This window comes from Macrobrachium nipponense, chromosome 25 (assembly GCF_015104395.2).
Source record: "Macrobrachium nipponense isolate FS-2020 chromosome 25, ASM1510439v2, whole genome shotgun sequence".
Taxonomy (NCBI): domain Eukaryota; kingdom Metazoa; phylum Arthropoda; class Malacostraca; order Decapoda; family Palaemonidae; genus Macrobrachium; species Macrobrachium nipponense.
Window position 1 is genome coordinate 12,954,594 of NC_087214.1, and position 15,000 is coordinate 12,969,593.

The 15,000-nt window shown below is 37.3% G+C and overlaps 1 protein-coding gene across 1 annotated transcript in view; it reads left to right on the top strand.

Moving 5' to 3' along the window:
* Positions 1 to 2,423: 2,423 nt before the first annotated feature.
* The window catches only part of LOC135198996 (type-2 ice-structuring protein-like), a 45,885-nt gene continuing 33,308 nt past the window's right edge, over positions 2,424 to 15,000 (top strand). The window contains exons 1-3 of the mRNA XM_064226910.1: positions 2,424 to 2,662; positions 7,238 to 7,454; positions 13,088 to 13,153. Of these exons, the coding sequence (XP_064082980.1) occupies positions 7,244 to 7,454; positions 13,088 to 13,153 (277 nt within the window). The 5' untranslated portion in view covers positions 2,424 to 2,662; positions 7,238 to 7,243. The remainder of the gene's footprint in view (positions 2,663 to 7,237; positions 7,455 to 13,087; positions 13,154 to 15,000) is intronic.

Consider the following 15,000-nt stretch of genomic DNA (forward strand, 5'->3'; position numbering starts at 1 on the left):
TGCCCTCCATAAAGTTCACCCTTGAGAGGGAAGAAGAAGGAAAATTGCCATTTTTAGATGTGTTGGTACATAGATTTGATAGAAAGTTCAAATTTTCTGTTTATAGGAAACCCACAAATATCTGTTCTTATGTACATCTTTATTCAAACCATCCTATTAGAACTAAGACTGCTGTTTTTTCTACTATGTTTTTTAAGGGCCCTGCGGGTCAGCAGCCCCGAATTTTTAGATCATGAAATTGACAAGATACGTGAAATTGCTGGCAATTTGAGGTACCCAAAAAGTTTTATTGAAAACACCTATTGTATGGCACGAAAAACGTTTTATGGATTGACAAAAACTGAAAAGTTCGAAAACAAAAACCTTTTAGTGCTTCCTTTTTATACTAGCTTTAATAACATCCCGAGACAAGTCAAACCACTAGGTATTAATGTTGTGTTCAAAACTCTAGGAACTATTAGAAACTTGCTGATCAGAAATTCGCTTGGAAATGGAGCAGGTTGTATTTATAAGATTCCGTGTAAAAATTGTAATAAAACTTACGTGGGACAAAGTGGAAAGACATTGGCAGTTCGATTAAAACAGCACAAATATAATGTAAGAACTGGTAATATGTCAAATGCATTATTTGTGCATATGAATAATAGTGATCATGGTATTAACTGGACAGACTCAAAGGAAATTATGTTTTGTAGAGATTTGGTGAAAAGAAATTTAATAGAATCATGTATAATTAAACAAGACTGTGATAATTTATTGAATATCAGCCTAGGATTGTACAAAGTTGATGAGATTTTAACGAAGGGTATTCTAAAACAAGCAGGCTATTAAGTATTAGGACTGTCTGGTATTTGTTAGCGTTGTTTGTTTTTTAGCATCATTTGTCTTGCCACGAAGTCTTCTTGTGACTCTGTATTTGTTTTCTTGGCACTTGTACCTGAACCCTGATGAGGTGTAGGAATACATGAAAGCACTCAGTTCAAGTCATTTCATTTCACCCTTCTCCTGGCTGTATGCATATATGATCATCACACGTCTACAGTGATTTGTTGCAATATATATATATTATATATATATATATATATATATATATATATATATATATATTGAAGATATAATAACCTATTTTTCAATGTTGCGTTGGTTTTGATATTTGGTTCATTAAAGTAAGTTTTTATTAGTTTTGTCCAGTTTTCTTTATTGGTCATTTGAAGGCTGGACTTGGGTCTTTTCCTCCCTTCAAAGGGTTTTGTAAAGTAATAGATACGTTTGTCATGTAATGTTTTTATCCTGTTACGTTTGGCGGTGAACTGGCTCCTCGTTGCTTGTTTGTTTTGGACTCCGCTGGTGATGTGGTGACATTTTGAGTAATATGCAGTGATTGAGACGTTTTGAGTAATATGCAGGGTTGAGGTAACAGTTTTCAGTCCCTTTTTTTCTGATGGCTTTTGGTAGTGTGCGATTTATTTTGAAGACGCCCTTGAAGTATTGCTGCTAGTGACTCCTTGGAGGTACTGTTCCTTGCTACCCCTGTGAAGTCTTGTTGCTGTTATCTCTGCAGTTTGTACAAGGGGACATGTGTTGCCCTTCCTTGGCTTACAAGGTATGCTGGCCCCACCCTGTCGACCAGTTGCTTTTCGGCGCTTTTTACAATGACATGGTCTCGTTTATTTGTACTTTCAACATAATATTTTCAAATAATGTAAATACTGTTGTTGATTTTATTGCTGTTTATTGTTCTGTTGATTTTTACAATGTTAATGTTGTTATGAGTTTAAATTAGTTTTGCTACTGATTTTATGTCGTTGATTTTTTTTCGTTTGGGAGACATTGAGTTGAATCCACGGTCTGTTACTTATGTTAGTAAGAATAAGTAACGTATAATACTGTATAAAACCAACAACTATGACCAGTAGCTCTCCAGTTCCTCACCAGATGCAGTAGAGTGAAGGTGCATCCCATGACTCCAGAAAGTGTGTCAGATGCACAATCCATGGCCAACTTGCAATTTGGTATGTTTGATGACTGGAGGGTGTATGATCAAAATACCACAGGAGAAGAGGCCCATTTGCCATATATCGGCCATTTCCTCCCATTAAGGGAGCCACAGACCTTAATCAGGAGCTCCTCAGCTTTAAGACACATCTTGTGTGACAACCATTGGCACTTTCTAACGCAGCAACACCTATGGTTTATCGTTTAATATATATATATATATATATATATATATATATATATATATATATATATGTGTGTGTGTGTGTGTGTGTGTGTGTGTGTGTGTGTGTGTGTGTGTGTGTGTGTGTGTCAAAAGAGAAATAGCGGGAATACATAATACAAACTGATATAGATCCCCTTAAAAGATTCACTGCTTTTAAAATTTCCTCCTGCCAACTATTGATTTCAACTGTCCTTTCAGGACAGTCAAGAATCGGTGGGTAGAGGTAAAGACAGCCAATTATCGCTTCCCGTTTCCTGAAATGCCTAGTCTCCCTGGGCGACGAGCTGTTTGTTTGCTACGCCATTCCACTGAAGTGAGCAGAGTCCAGAAGGGCCTCTGAGCCAGTCAGCTGAAGCAGGCAACTCCAGGTAGGCGGAACGGGTCTTCTTCCTGTCGTTTCTGAGGGGCTTTGCTGACTAGGACATTCCATCATCTAGGCTGGTAAGAAACTTAAATTTGAAATTTCTCAGAAGTTTAAGGCAAATCTTTAAGGGTTCCTACAAAAATCCAAATGTTTGTTTTTAAGCCCAATAGCTCTGGGACAATCGGAATATTCTGTGACTTGAAGAGTGCCAGTCGTTCGTAGACGATTAGGCAGATTATTATTATTATTATATATTATATTTCACTAGACATTTTCATTTTTAAAAAATAATCGCCTAAAAATTAATCTAAGATTCATCAGCCTTATTGAACTCTACAGTGGTATCCATGAATCATTCAGGTTTTATCTAGTTTGGTAATTATTCCCGTCAATGTTTCTTCGTCGTCTCTTTATGTATGCTTCTTCTGATGTGTTCCTTGGAGCTAAATTGGCCAATGAAAATTATCTTTAATTTTCCACACGGAAGCGGGTGTCTTTATTAAGGTGTAAAAAATTCAGCACATGGTCATCCTTCAAGCTAAGTAAATGTCATGCCATATATAAACAGATCCATTTCTTGACAACGTATATCACATGTCTTTCCCACTATCACAACTATGTTGATTTATACGTATATAATTTTGAAAGTAGCCAATGCGCTGTTGAGCCAAAATAAATACAAAGGTCGCTACGTTCTTTAATATGACTTTTTTCTTCCTAACTGTAGTATATTTGACTCTTGATTTGTGAGTTCTAGCTAGAATTCACACGTTATCTTTACCAGCTCCTTTATCTAATATCTTTCGCTTCTCTAATAAGGACACGAGGACTTTGTTGAGCCCTCACCAAATGTCACATTCTAAGGGAGATTAATCTGCTCTAGGAATAAAGGGTTGTTATATTTGTCAGTAGTGCCAACCTTCTGTGTCACTCGCTTTTCACTTTTTGCACTTTATTTTATCGTTATTCAAGTACCAATGAAACTTGTTGCACCGATTATCCACAGTAGTATCTTTAACGTAAAGTAAGCGACATTTCAGCTATTGACGTCTTCAGTGGAAACTAACAGAACATCTGACTTTAGTCATTTTATCATATTGGAAAAAAACTGTATCATATGTTATCAAATAAGAGAATCTCGTTTTTCTAAGAGAGTTGTTTAACAGGAAAACTGCAAACACTGGTTTTGTCTGTGGGTCAAAATGTTGCATCTCAAACTATGAGGAGATATTTTTCTTAAATATTTTTACATTACGAAAGACGACAGAGGAATGAAAAGGCTAAACTGGAGTCTCATTTGTTCTAATCCTGCGAAGTAAATTGAGAGCTTTTCCACTTATTCTCTCCCCCCTCAATTAAACTGACAACTGAGGTAATATCCCTCCCTTTTATTAGAAGGAGTTGTATTTCTTAACGTTGAATGTTTTATTTCATTGATTAAATCACAGCTTGTAAAATATTTTATAACTGGATTAACTGATAGAATCACAAAATTTTTCTAACTGATTTATTTCAAAATCTTTACACTATTTTATTTTGTTATTAATAGTATGCGATGGACATTCACACTAAAATTGTTCATCTGTTAGTGTTACTTTAAGTTTTGTAGATACTAGATCGGATCGTGTGGGTTATTCATCAAATATCCAAGCGTAATGTAAGATTGACAAAGTCGAAGACGAGTGAGAATTACTTCAGTGTCTTCTTTGTGATGAGGTGAATTCCATCCTCTGACACTGGCCTTGATCTCTTCTCATCTTTTACCATCAGGTTTATTATTCCATATATTCTGCCATAAAATGATTACAATGAGTTTTACAGTAGTGTTATTTACTCACTAATTGTTATATCTACGTTGGATCTTGTCACACAGTTGCAGTCTTTTCCTTCAATGTCTCTACCCAAGGAGGGATCCAAAATACGATCTCTGCATTTTTTGCCACCTCCATACAATCTTAAGGTGCGTCCACACGGTCGAACATGTCCGACGGACAATCATTGTTACCATATCATAGGCGAAGCAGGATGACGTCATAAGCGTTGAAACGGTGGAAGTAGATCTGGCAACAAACAGTGGTACCAGATGAACTTGTATAACACTGTTTTTACTCTGCTCACAAGGCAAAGACTGGCAGACAATTGTTAATTGGTAACAATGTTTGTCCGTCGGATATTGTTCGACCGTGTGGACGCACCTTTAGAAGGATCTATACCACTCGCAGAGTCGTTTAGAATTACAAATTTATGTGATGGTATATCTTTAATTGTTTTAATGGTTGTCTCCGTTGCATAGAATACTGCTTTGACAACGGAAGCACCCTTGGCAAGGAATGTGTGCTCTGTTGAGTGACATGGCTGCAAATCTCACGTCTGATAAAAACTTGGACCCTTCTGTGTATATTGCATAGTGTGAATTCTTTTTCTGTTTACTGATTACTTTATGATATTCTAGATAAATATTTCTTCGTTTATGCAAGTTTATGCCTGATGCATAATCCAAGAGGAGGTAGTTCTATTACTGGAGGACTTTAATTTTTGTTGGCTTAAAGTCTATCAGGTCTAACTGAGAAATGTAGTGAGTGATTATTCATAACTGGATCTCTGATCAAATTTTTTTTTGTGGGGGGCGGGTTGGGGAATCCCTTGCACAATTTTACTATCTCCTGATGAAGACTTGGAGGTGGTTCACCTATTCCAACTTGGATAGAAGAGGTTGGGGAGGATTCTAGAGCTCCGGTGCATATTCTGAGTCCCTCGTTACGACCTGGATCCAGACTTTTCCAAGTTGTATCAGAGTGACGGGTTCATGTCTCCTCAAGGACGATGGAAAAACCTTGTCTTTGTATCATTATCCGTTACTGTTGGAGTGTGGGGTTTGAAGGGGGAGGTTGAAACCAACATTCTTTGGAAGCTTGAATTTCATGTCAATGGCCCCTTTGGCGTGCTTGTTCCAAGTGAATAGGTTTCATCTACTGAAATAATAATAATAATAATAGACTGTCTTTAATATGGGATATGTGGCTCTCAAATTCTGTTATTTGACTTACGATCTTTAGGTCAATATCTTCATTTTTCCGTTTTGAACTTATATAAAATGCAATTGTTGTGCAAAATTGGAAACCTCCTGATGATTCCAGTCTATTTTTATCATAGCATCACCTATGATGCGTTTAGCGTCTGTTATGTCTGACTTCGTGCAAATTGGCAAGTGGATCATCCACCCTCCAATCATCAAACATACCAAATTAAAGCCCTGCAGCCTCAGTAGTTTTGATCTTTTTTCAGGTTAAAGGTAGCCATGATCGTGCGTCCGGTAACACTTCAGGTGCTAACAACACAGGTCACCGTTGGGCTGTGGCTGAAAGCTTTATGGGCCACGACACATTTTTTCCTTGTTTGTGTTTGAATTTGAATTGACAGATGGATTACTTTCATTTTGGTCATCAGAAGTTTTTTTCTTGTTTTTAGGGGAAGTTTTTCTGTTGGTCTTCTCTTATTATTGACGCCCAGAAACATGATTTTGGTAGTTTTCTTTTAATTCTTCTTTAGGTTATTAATTGACTCATCTACCATTTGTGGTAATCCGTAGGTACTACATCATATGTGTTTGGGTCTTTATCTTGTAATCTTTGTTCTAGCATTTTATGTTGTGTATTATTTCTTCGCTCTGTTTTATCCTTTGAATGATTATTTTCATATCTATTAATGTTTTGGATTATGGTTTTGTACATAAGTCTTTTGCTGGATCATTAAGCCGTCCCACTTTGCTTATATTTATCTTCCCTTGTAGACATTCCATGGCCATAGCTCTTTCCAGAGAATGAAAAGTCAACGAATTTGGTTTGCCTCATGGTACTTGTTACCTCAGAGTGTTTCAAGATATATTTATTTCTTAATTTTTACTTCACTGGAAAAACCCAAGTGAAGGATGAAAGGCGCACCAGAGGCGAAAGGTTGCAAATTCACAGTCATGGTACGAAAATACTAAATTCATTCAGAATGGTTTACCCCCTTTCCAAGGTCCCCAAAAGGGCGAAGGCACCTGCCCTGGGAGACTCGCCCGATTATGCCCCATTACCCTCCAAGTGTCTTCAAGGTCGTCAGTCAGTCCGTTGAGGTCGATCCAGGCACTGACACAATGTCTTTCTCCATCAAAGTTTTAAGAGTAGAGTTTTCTAAAATGCAAATCATCGTAGTCTTCATCGTAAAGTCCTTTGATAGAAGAGTGAACGAGAAATTAAATTGTCGCTATAAGAGAAATCAAACCAAGGCCTAACCGCAGTTAGTTCAGTCAGCATCTGAGGTGTAAGGATTCCAAGGACCTTGATGTCTAACGGCATAGGAGTCCAGGGACACTTCTCAGCAGCCATCCTCATAGCACTAAAAACAGCTGTAATGGGTCAAGGATCTGGGGCTCTCGGATTCAAGGCCTGTAGTGATATTGTGATCAGCATATTTCAGAGTGCAAGGGAACCGAGAAGTTATAAGAGGTCATAGTAGTTATTAAATTGCACATTATTAATGGTAGATGGACCGATAATTTCAGCTCTCGTGTGGTACATGTATACTGTCTAATATGTAATCAAATGTGAAAAATTCTATTCAGATGCACACATGCTCTTGATAATAATTATCATTCTCATTATTACTAGGCTGTCATGGCTTGCAATGGGAGAGGAGGAGGTGTTTCACCCACAAGGGGACTTGGACGGTCTCTTCTTCCCTCCACCCTAACGTGGATCATCGCTGTCGTCTTGGTGACGCTGCTTCTTCCTCAAGACGCCTTGGCCAAACGCCCGGTCGTTTTCAAGGTCGGATGGATCCTTCCACAGCAACTCATTGCCCTCGAGGAGAAGGGAGCCTCATCATGTAAGTGGACATTCAGACGCCCATTAATGAAGCCGATTCTATAGAGCTTCCTGAAGTAGAGTGTTTATAGGCAGAAAATAAGCGATGTATACAGCCTGTGATTTTGAGCATTATTTGCCTCCCAGATGTTCAGGTAACCCCTCTGGCAATTCCGGATTGGATTTACTCCTTAAACTTAGAATTATCATTAACAATTGTTGCAGTGATAACTGATAAAAGCAAAACAAACTCAAAAAATAGTTTTCCTTCTGACATTGTCAGTTATTGTTTCTCTTTGGATTTTCGTGGGGAAAATGGTGCCCGTCGCCTTCAACTCTTCTGTAACCGCAAATAAATGTCACATTCCTCTCGAAAAACTTAGCCTTTCTATTGCTCTGACTGGCTTCAGGCAAAATGTCACATCGGGTAGGGCCTGTAGCGGGGGTAGCGCCATTAATGCACCTCATGGGATGCACTGTAGTTATTACTTAAGGTCCTTTGAAGCGTACCTGGTAGGTACGTTAAGGACGTTAGTTATCAAGAGGGAAGCATTTGGCGAAACAAAATAATTCCAGAATGAGTCAAAATCTTATTGTTGCTTTATTTCATTATCTTAACAAAACTGTTCTGCACAATTAAGGTAAGAAATCGGAAAGCTCCCAGAAGCTGGTTAGTAGTAGCACTGCAGGCAACAGTAACAGTAAGGGAAACTAATAAAGCCACCAAGGACAAAAGAGAAAATAGAAAAGTCCCTCAGAGTGATACAGTTTAATGCACAATCTATTCGGAACAAAGTAGATCTCTTCAAAGCATTGGTAGCAAGTGAGGAATTTGACATAATAGGTATCACAGAAACTTGGATACAAGAGGCAACAAGAGACTTCGTAGGAGAGTAACAGATAGCTGGATATAAATTGTTCACAATGGATAGACAATAAAAAAGGTGGAGGCGCTATGTTATAAGTTAGGGACCACCTCAATCCAATAGTGTAAAATTACAACCATGCATGAAGTGATTGGCATCAATATAAACAGCCTAGGGAGGAAGATAACTCTAATACTAGTGTACAGACCTCCCCACCAATCACAAATGTCCGATGAAGAGTTGTATGCACTACTAGGACAAGAGATAAACAACAAACTAGGACAAGAGATAAACAACAAACTGCATAATAATTCGGAGATTTCAATGCAGCAGTACATTGGGACACAATGACCTCTACATCAAACATAGAAGGTAAGAGACTTTTAGATTTTATAACAAATGAATTCCTCCAGCAATTGACAAACCCACTACCTTTCAGTAGGTGCAAATCTAGGCAAAAGCGACCATAAAATTATCTCATTTCAAATTAATGTTCAACATAAAAAAGAGAAGATAGTAATGAGATTAGACTACCATCGACAAGACCTAAAAAAAGCTAAAGGAGTACATTAAAAATCTAGAGTCCGACGAGAACACAGGCATAAATAAGCACTGGGAAGCCTTTCATGAGGAATACACAGAAAAGAGCTCTAGATGTAAACCATTAAGGCAAATACTAACAAATGGTAACCCTCAGCCAAAGTGGTTCAACAGAGAAATTAAAAATAAGATAAGAGAAAGAGACATTGCACAAATCAATGAACCCACACCCAACACCAATAGAAGCAAGCGGGCATAAAGAACTCCGTAGATTGGTGGACAAATTAGCAAGAAATGCAAAGATAAATGAGGACAAGAGAGTTGCATCAGCTTGTAAGGAAACCCCAAAATAATTCTTTGAGCTTGTTATTAGTAAGAAACCAATAAAAAATAGCATAGGTCCCCTAAGGGACAATAGGGGTAACCTGGTGAACTCAGACTTGGAAAAAGCAGTTATTGAATAAGTTTTTTACTAGTATATTCACAATTGAAGATACTGCCTCAACACCGGAACCTGCTATTAAATATGAAAGGGCAGAACCATTGGACAAAATAATATTTACAGAAGAGGACATTAAAAACAAAATAGACAAACTCAACCACTTCAAATCTACTGGCCCGGATGGGATTCATCCAAGAGAAATTAAAGAGCTAAAAGAGGAGATAGTTCCTCACCTATATAAACTCTACAGGAAAAGTGCTGAACAAAGAAAGGCACCAAAAGGATGGAAACTAGGAAATGTGCCCCCAATTTACAAAATAAGTCCAAGAGAAGAGCTGGGAAATTATAGACCAACCTGCCTAACGTCTGTCGTTAGCAAGATTTTTGGGTCCATAATTGCAGATCAAATTGTGGATCACATAGATAGAAACAACTTGTTGTTAAACAGCCAACACGGTTTCAGACAAAACAAATCCTGCCTATCAAACCTCTTGGAGTTTTTTCATAACATGCTTGGTATTTACGACAGTAGTAGAGCAATAGATACACTCTACTTAGATTTCCAAAAGGCCTTTGACAAAGTTCCACACAAGATACTAATGACAAAAGTTAGAGCTTTAAGAATTTTAGGAGAAATTGCAGACCGGATCGAAGACTGGCTAACATATAGAAAACAGAGAGTCGTAATAAATGATGAAGAATCAGAATGGGCAGATCTAACAAGCGGAGTTCCTCTTTTGTTTTTGATTTACATTAATGACATTGATGTAGGCTTTACTAGCAAAATGGCCAAATTTGCAGATGACACCAAACTAAGTGTAAATGCAGCAGACCCAGATGCAGTGGAAAGTTTAATAAAATGACCTAATGAGAATAGGAGAGTGGTAAAAAAAATGGCAAATGCCTTTTAACGTGGATAAGTGTAATGTGTTACAAATAGGAACAAACAACTCTCATGCCAGCTACATGCTGCTTGGGAATTACATAAATAGTGTAGAACAAGAGGAAGACCTTAAATTCATTATTACCAAGGACTTAAAATCCACAAAACAGTGCATAAAAGCTGAAAAGAAGGCACAGAAACTAGTGGGATACATAAAGAGGCAGTTCAAATACAGAAACAAGGAAACGGTGCTGCAGCTCAACACATCAATAGTTTTTAGACCTCATCTTGAATATGCAGTACAATTTTGGTCACCAACACTAAGAAAAGACATAAATAGATTAGGAGTACAAGCAAGAGCCACTAAGTTAATTCCATCCATCAGGCAAATAGGTTACTGAAGATGACCAGAGAGCCTAAACATGTACGACCTAGAAACATGACGATTGCGAGGACAACTACAGAAACATTGAAAATACTGAAAGGCATAACAAAAGTAGACACGAACCTATTTACGTTAAAAGATAACCAAACAAGAAATGATGGACGGAAACTAGAAATGAAGAGATACAACACATCCTACTGTGGGAACTTCTTTACATACAAGATATGTGACACATGGAATAAACTGCCACCAGAAGTTGTAAGCAGCAACAGTGTGGAAGAGTTTAAAAGAAAGCTAGACATAATCATTAGGACACTGTGAATGAACAGTAAAACCTACTCACACAGATAAGGGAGCACACGATGTCTCCTAGGATGGACTAAAAAGTCTTTGAGACATCCTATCCTTGTAACTCCTTGTAACTCTCTGAATTGCCTTACTTAGACACACTTATCCTTACCTGCAAAGTGCACATTTTTTCTTTCCTGAAGAATGTTTGTATGCTTTCAGTAAACATAACTTTAATGAGAGGACACATAAATAGAAGAATGAACATTTCATTGCTTTAAAGCAATGTAACACTGCATATTCGTTTTCCTTTCTTCAAGGGCAGCACTCATATGTAACTAGCCAAACAGTGAAAGTAATTCAATCCATTTCAGGTCAATATTCATCATTCTAAACCCAGTTTGCTCCAAGGGCAGTTAAGCCCCATCCACGAACTGTGTTCGATGTGACACCAAAAATGGGCATCACATCGAGCAAAGTTCGTAGAGCAAAACTCGCCCATGTGGACTGGGTCTAAGTCATAACGTCATTGTGTTGCTTCAATTTGTATTGCTGTCTAGTAGGGGAAGGTGTTGGTAAACCTTTCTTCTCCATTCTTCTATCAGCAAATTTGCCAAACATATTTTGATTTCAGTTTTTTTTTCTGTTGCGTCAGTGAAGCTCTTCCACACCACCACCGCGAGAGGCCCAAAAGTTTATGTCATCTCTCACCCTCAAATACCTCTCGCGGTGGTGGGGTGGAAGAGCTTCACTGACGTGCCTGGATTTGAATGTCTCCTGCGTTCGCGCCCAGGTACAGGTAAATCTATTATCGGAAAAAAAAATTCCCCTTCGGTTAAGCATATATGAAAATATATTAATTCCGAGGTAGAGCGAATTAGATATTAAAGGACATTGTAGCTCAATGTATGTATATATGTGTGTGTGTGTGTGTGTGTTATATCACATTACCGTGATTCATATACATGCATCGAGCTACAAATGTCCTTTAATATCTAATTCCCTCTACCTCGGAATTAATATATTTTCATATATGTTAACTGAAGGGAAATTTTTTAGTCGATAAGAAATTAGTCCGTCCACGGGCGCAAACCATCGAACCAACCAATTCAAGACGCACAGTGAAGCCTAAGACCACACCGCCGCCATAAACGTAAAAATTTCTTATCGACTGAAAAATTCCCCTTTTGTTAACATATACGAAAATATATTCATTCCGAGGAAGAGGGAATTAGATATTAAAAAACCTTAGCCTACCTCATTTGGATCTCTGAACCGCATTAGTAGCAATTTCATTCTGGTCAGAGCAATACAGCTAAGAAAAAATAATTTTTCATTCCTGTTTTGCAGAAGTATTAAGTGTATGTAGCCCTGACTTAATTGATGGTGAAATAGGTATAATTAGGACGGTCAGGAAATTGAAACATTGTGATTCTGTAGTAGCAAAAGAACTTTTTTATTTACATAGCAAACGCTTCTTCGTGCTACCATATCAGGATAATTTCAGAAACATCCCCCATATTGCCCATCATTTTTAGAATTTTGGAGTTCATGTATCATTTCAGAACAACAAAATAATGAAACACGTACTTATAAAGAATTGTCTGAACACTTTTATAGTAACAACTTTCGTATTGGCAAAACTGGAAAGAAAACATAAGAGAAGAATATGCACACTTGAACAATGAAATCTCTTCAGTGAAAATATCATAACAATCATCTGTGACTGGGGAGCGGCTGCGAAAAAAATCAAGGTAATTATAATAACACACTGGAAAGAAACATCACTGAATTAAGGTTTATATGAAAAGAAAAATGTTTTTGCCAGAATATGAATATCAGTCAAGGCATTATAAACTTAATCCATTTATTTCAAAACAAATAGGCGTAGTTTTCAAGGAAGGCAGTTTCCAATGAAGTGTAGTATTTAACGTCCTCAGACAATTGTGAATATTTGGTTTGCAACTGGCTGTATGTGTTCGTTTGTACTGCCCTCTCTAGCATACAGTATATTGTAAGCTTGTACTCTATTTGTCAGTCATCTAATATATGGCTCAGCTATAATTTGGAAGCCACTCATGATCTATGCAGTGTGTGTGATCTATACAAAATTATATTTTACCCAAAGATCAACAATTTGGCCCTGGCTCTTGCTTAAGGTAAAATCGACGAGACTAATGATTGCAGTGCACAAGATTCTTGATGCCCATTTTTTAAAACGTTATCAACATACTCGCCTTCTCAATTTCAGGTCACTGTCGAATTAAGTGCATGATTAACATGTCGTGTACGGCTCTCAGCATTCTGGTTAACAAAGGTAATTGTTTTCTGTTTACTATATGAATCCTCTTTGCGTGTGTGTGTGTGTGTTGGGCACTCGTGCGTTTCTTGTGTTCCTTCAAGAGTGTAGTATAAAAGCGTTCATATTATAAGTGCGAACGAATGTAGTAGAGGTTTCCTGCAAAAGAAACGATTGAGTTAAACGAAAATGTGAGAGTTAAGATATGTCAGTGATCTTGTTAGTATGACAACTGAGGAATAAAGAAATTCAAAGACCCAGAAGTCGTAAATTTCGCGAGAAATTTTCTTTAACCAAAGGAGGCCTTTATTGCCTTCAGGAGCTTTGCCTGCACAGCTCGTACACTTTAACACGCAAATGTATGGGATCAGGGAGGGTCGTGAATGAAGTGTGGAGTCGCTAATGTTTGGGGATCAATATGGTTAGCGAACCGCAACTGCAGAATCTGGGAAGACACTTTGAAGGGGTTTAAAAGAGAAGAAATTTGAAGTTAAATGCAGCCATGACGACGGCTAAGAGTCCGAAAGGAAACCGGGCAGAAGCAGCAAGAAAAGTGAGAGAGAAGAGTGGGAGAATTGAAAAACGGGAATCGAGTTAGAGCAGGTCACTGAGAGTATACACACACACACACACACATATATATATATATATATATATATATATATATATATATATATATATATATACATATATATAAAGAAAACTACTTATATATAATTATAATATAGATACATATATATTCAACAGGCGGAGGTTTTTCTAAACCCAACCATACAAAGAAGGCACGGGAAGCACACCAACAGGTCAAGGAACTTGTATTTATTAAGTTGCAACGTTTCGAAGCCGACCAGCAGGCCTCATTTTCAAGTTACAAAGTCTCCAAGTTTTTAAATAATATTTTCGTTCCACATCATCCTAAATTACCTTTCTATGGCAGCCTTCCTTTTATTCACGACACAACTTTCTATAAGGAACTCCACGCTTTAATACCTGGTCATCTCCCTGCCATGAAAACCAAAATTATACCCACAAACTCACTGAATATCGGTAGCCTTTTCAGCTTCAAGAACCGCTTGGATCCATTGATGACCTCATGTGTTATTTACAAATTTACTTGTCCTCGATTTAATCGATGAACCTATATTGGATCGACACATACGTTACTTAAGGTCCGAATCGACAGTCATAGAGCAGTCAGCTATAGAAAATTCGAATCCTGAATTTTCCAACATAGAGATCATACCGATAAATGTAGGTATTCTATTCAGTACAAGGACTTTAAGGTTTTGAGCAGAGCTTCCAATCATAAGATTTTAACAATTAATGAATCATTGTTTATTAAAAACTGGTCCCCTCACTGAACACCCATGCCACGTCTACAGCTCTTTACGTTTTTTGTTAGTCCTTCCTCTGTCTTCACACTCAACGGCTGGTCCTTGTTTGTATTTTTAACTGATTATTTTATTGTACCTTACATTGCGTATTTTAATATTGTAGCTTAATTTTATTGTAGTAATTAGATACTGTTACTTTGTTGCTTGAAAATGAGGCTTTGCCACTTGATAAATGAGTTCCTTCACCTGTTGGTGAGCTTTCCCTGCCTTCATTGTATATATGTATATATATATATATATTGTATATATATATATATATATATATTATATAGTATATATATATTATAATATATATACTCATATATATATATTCTATTTGTTTTTTACGAAATATATATGTATTTTTATTAGCCACAATAGCCTACTAACTAATCGATTTCTTCACGTATTTGAATACGTTTGTCACCATGGTTAAGATTAACATAATTCTAGCATACTAGGTGCGTTTTCAAATCATGCCACACGCATTAG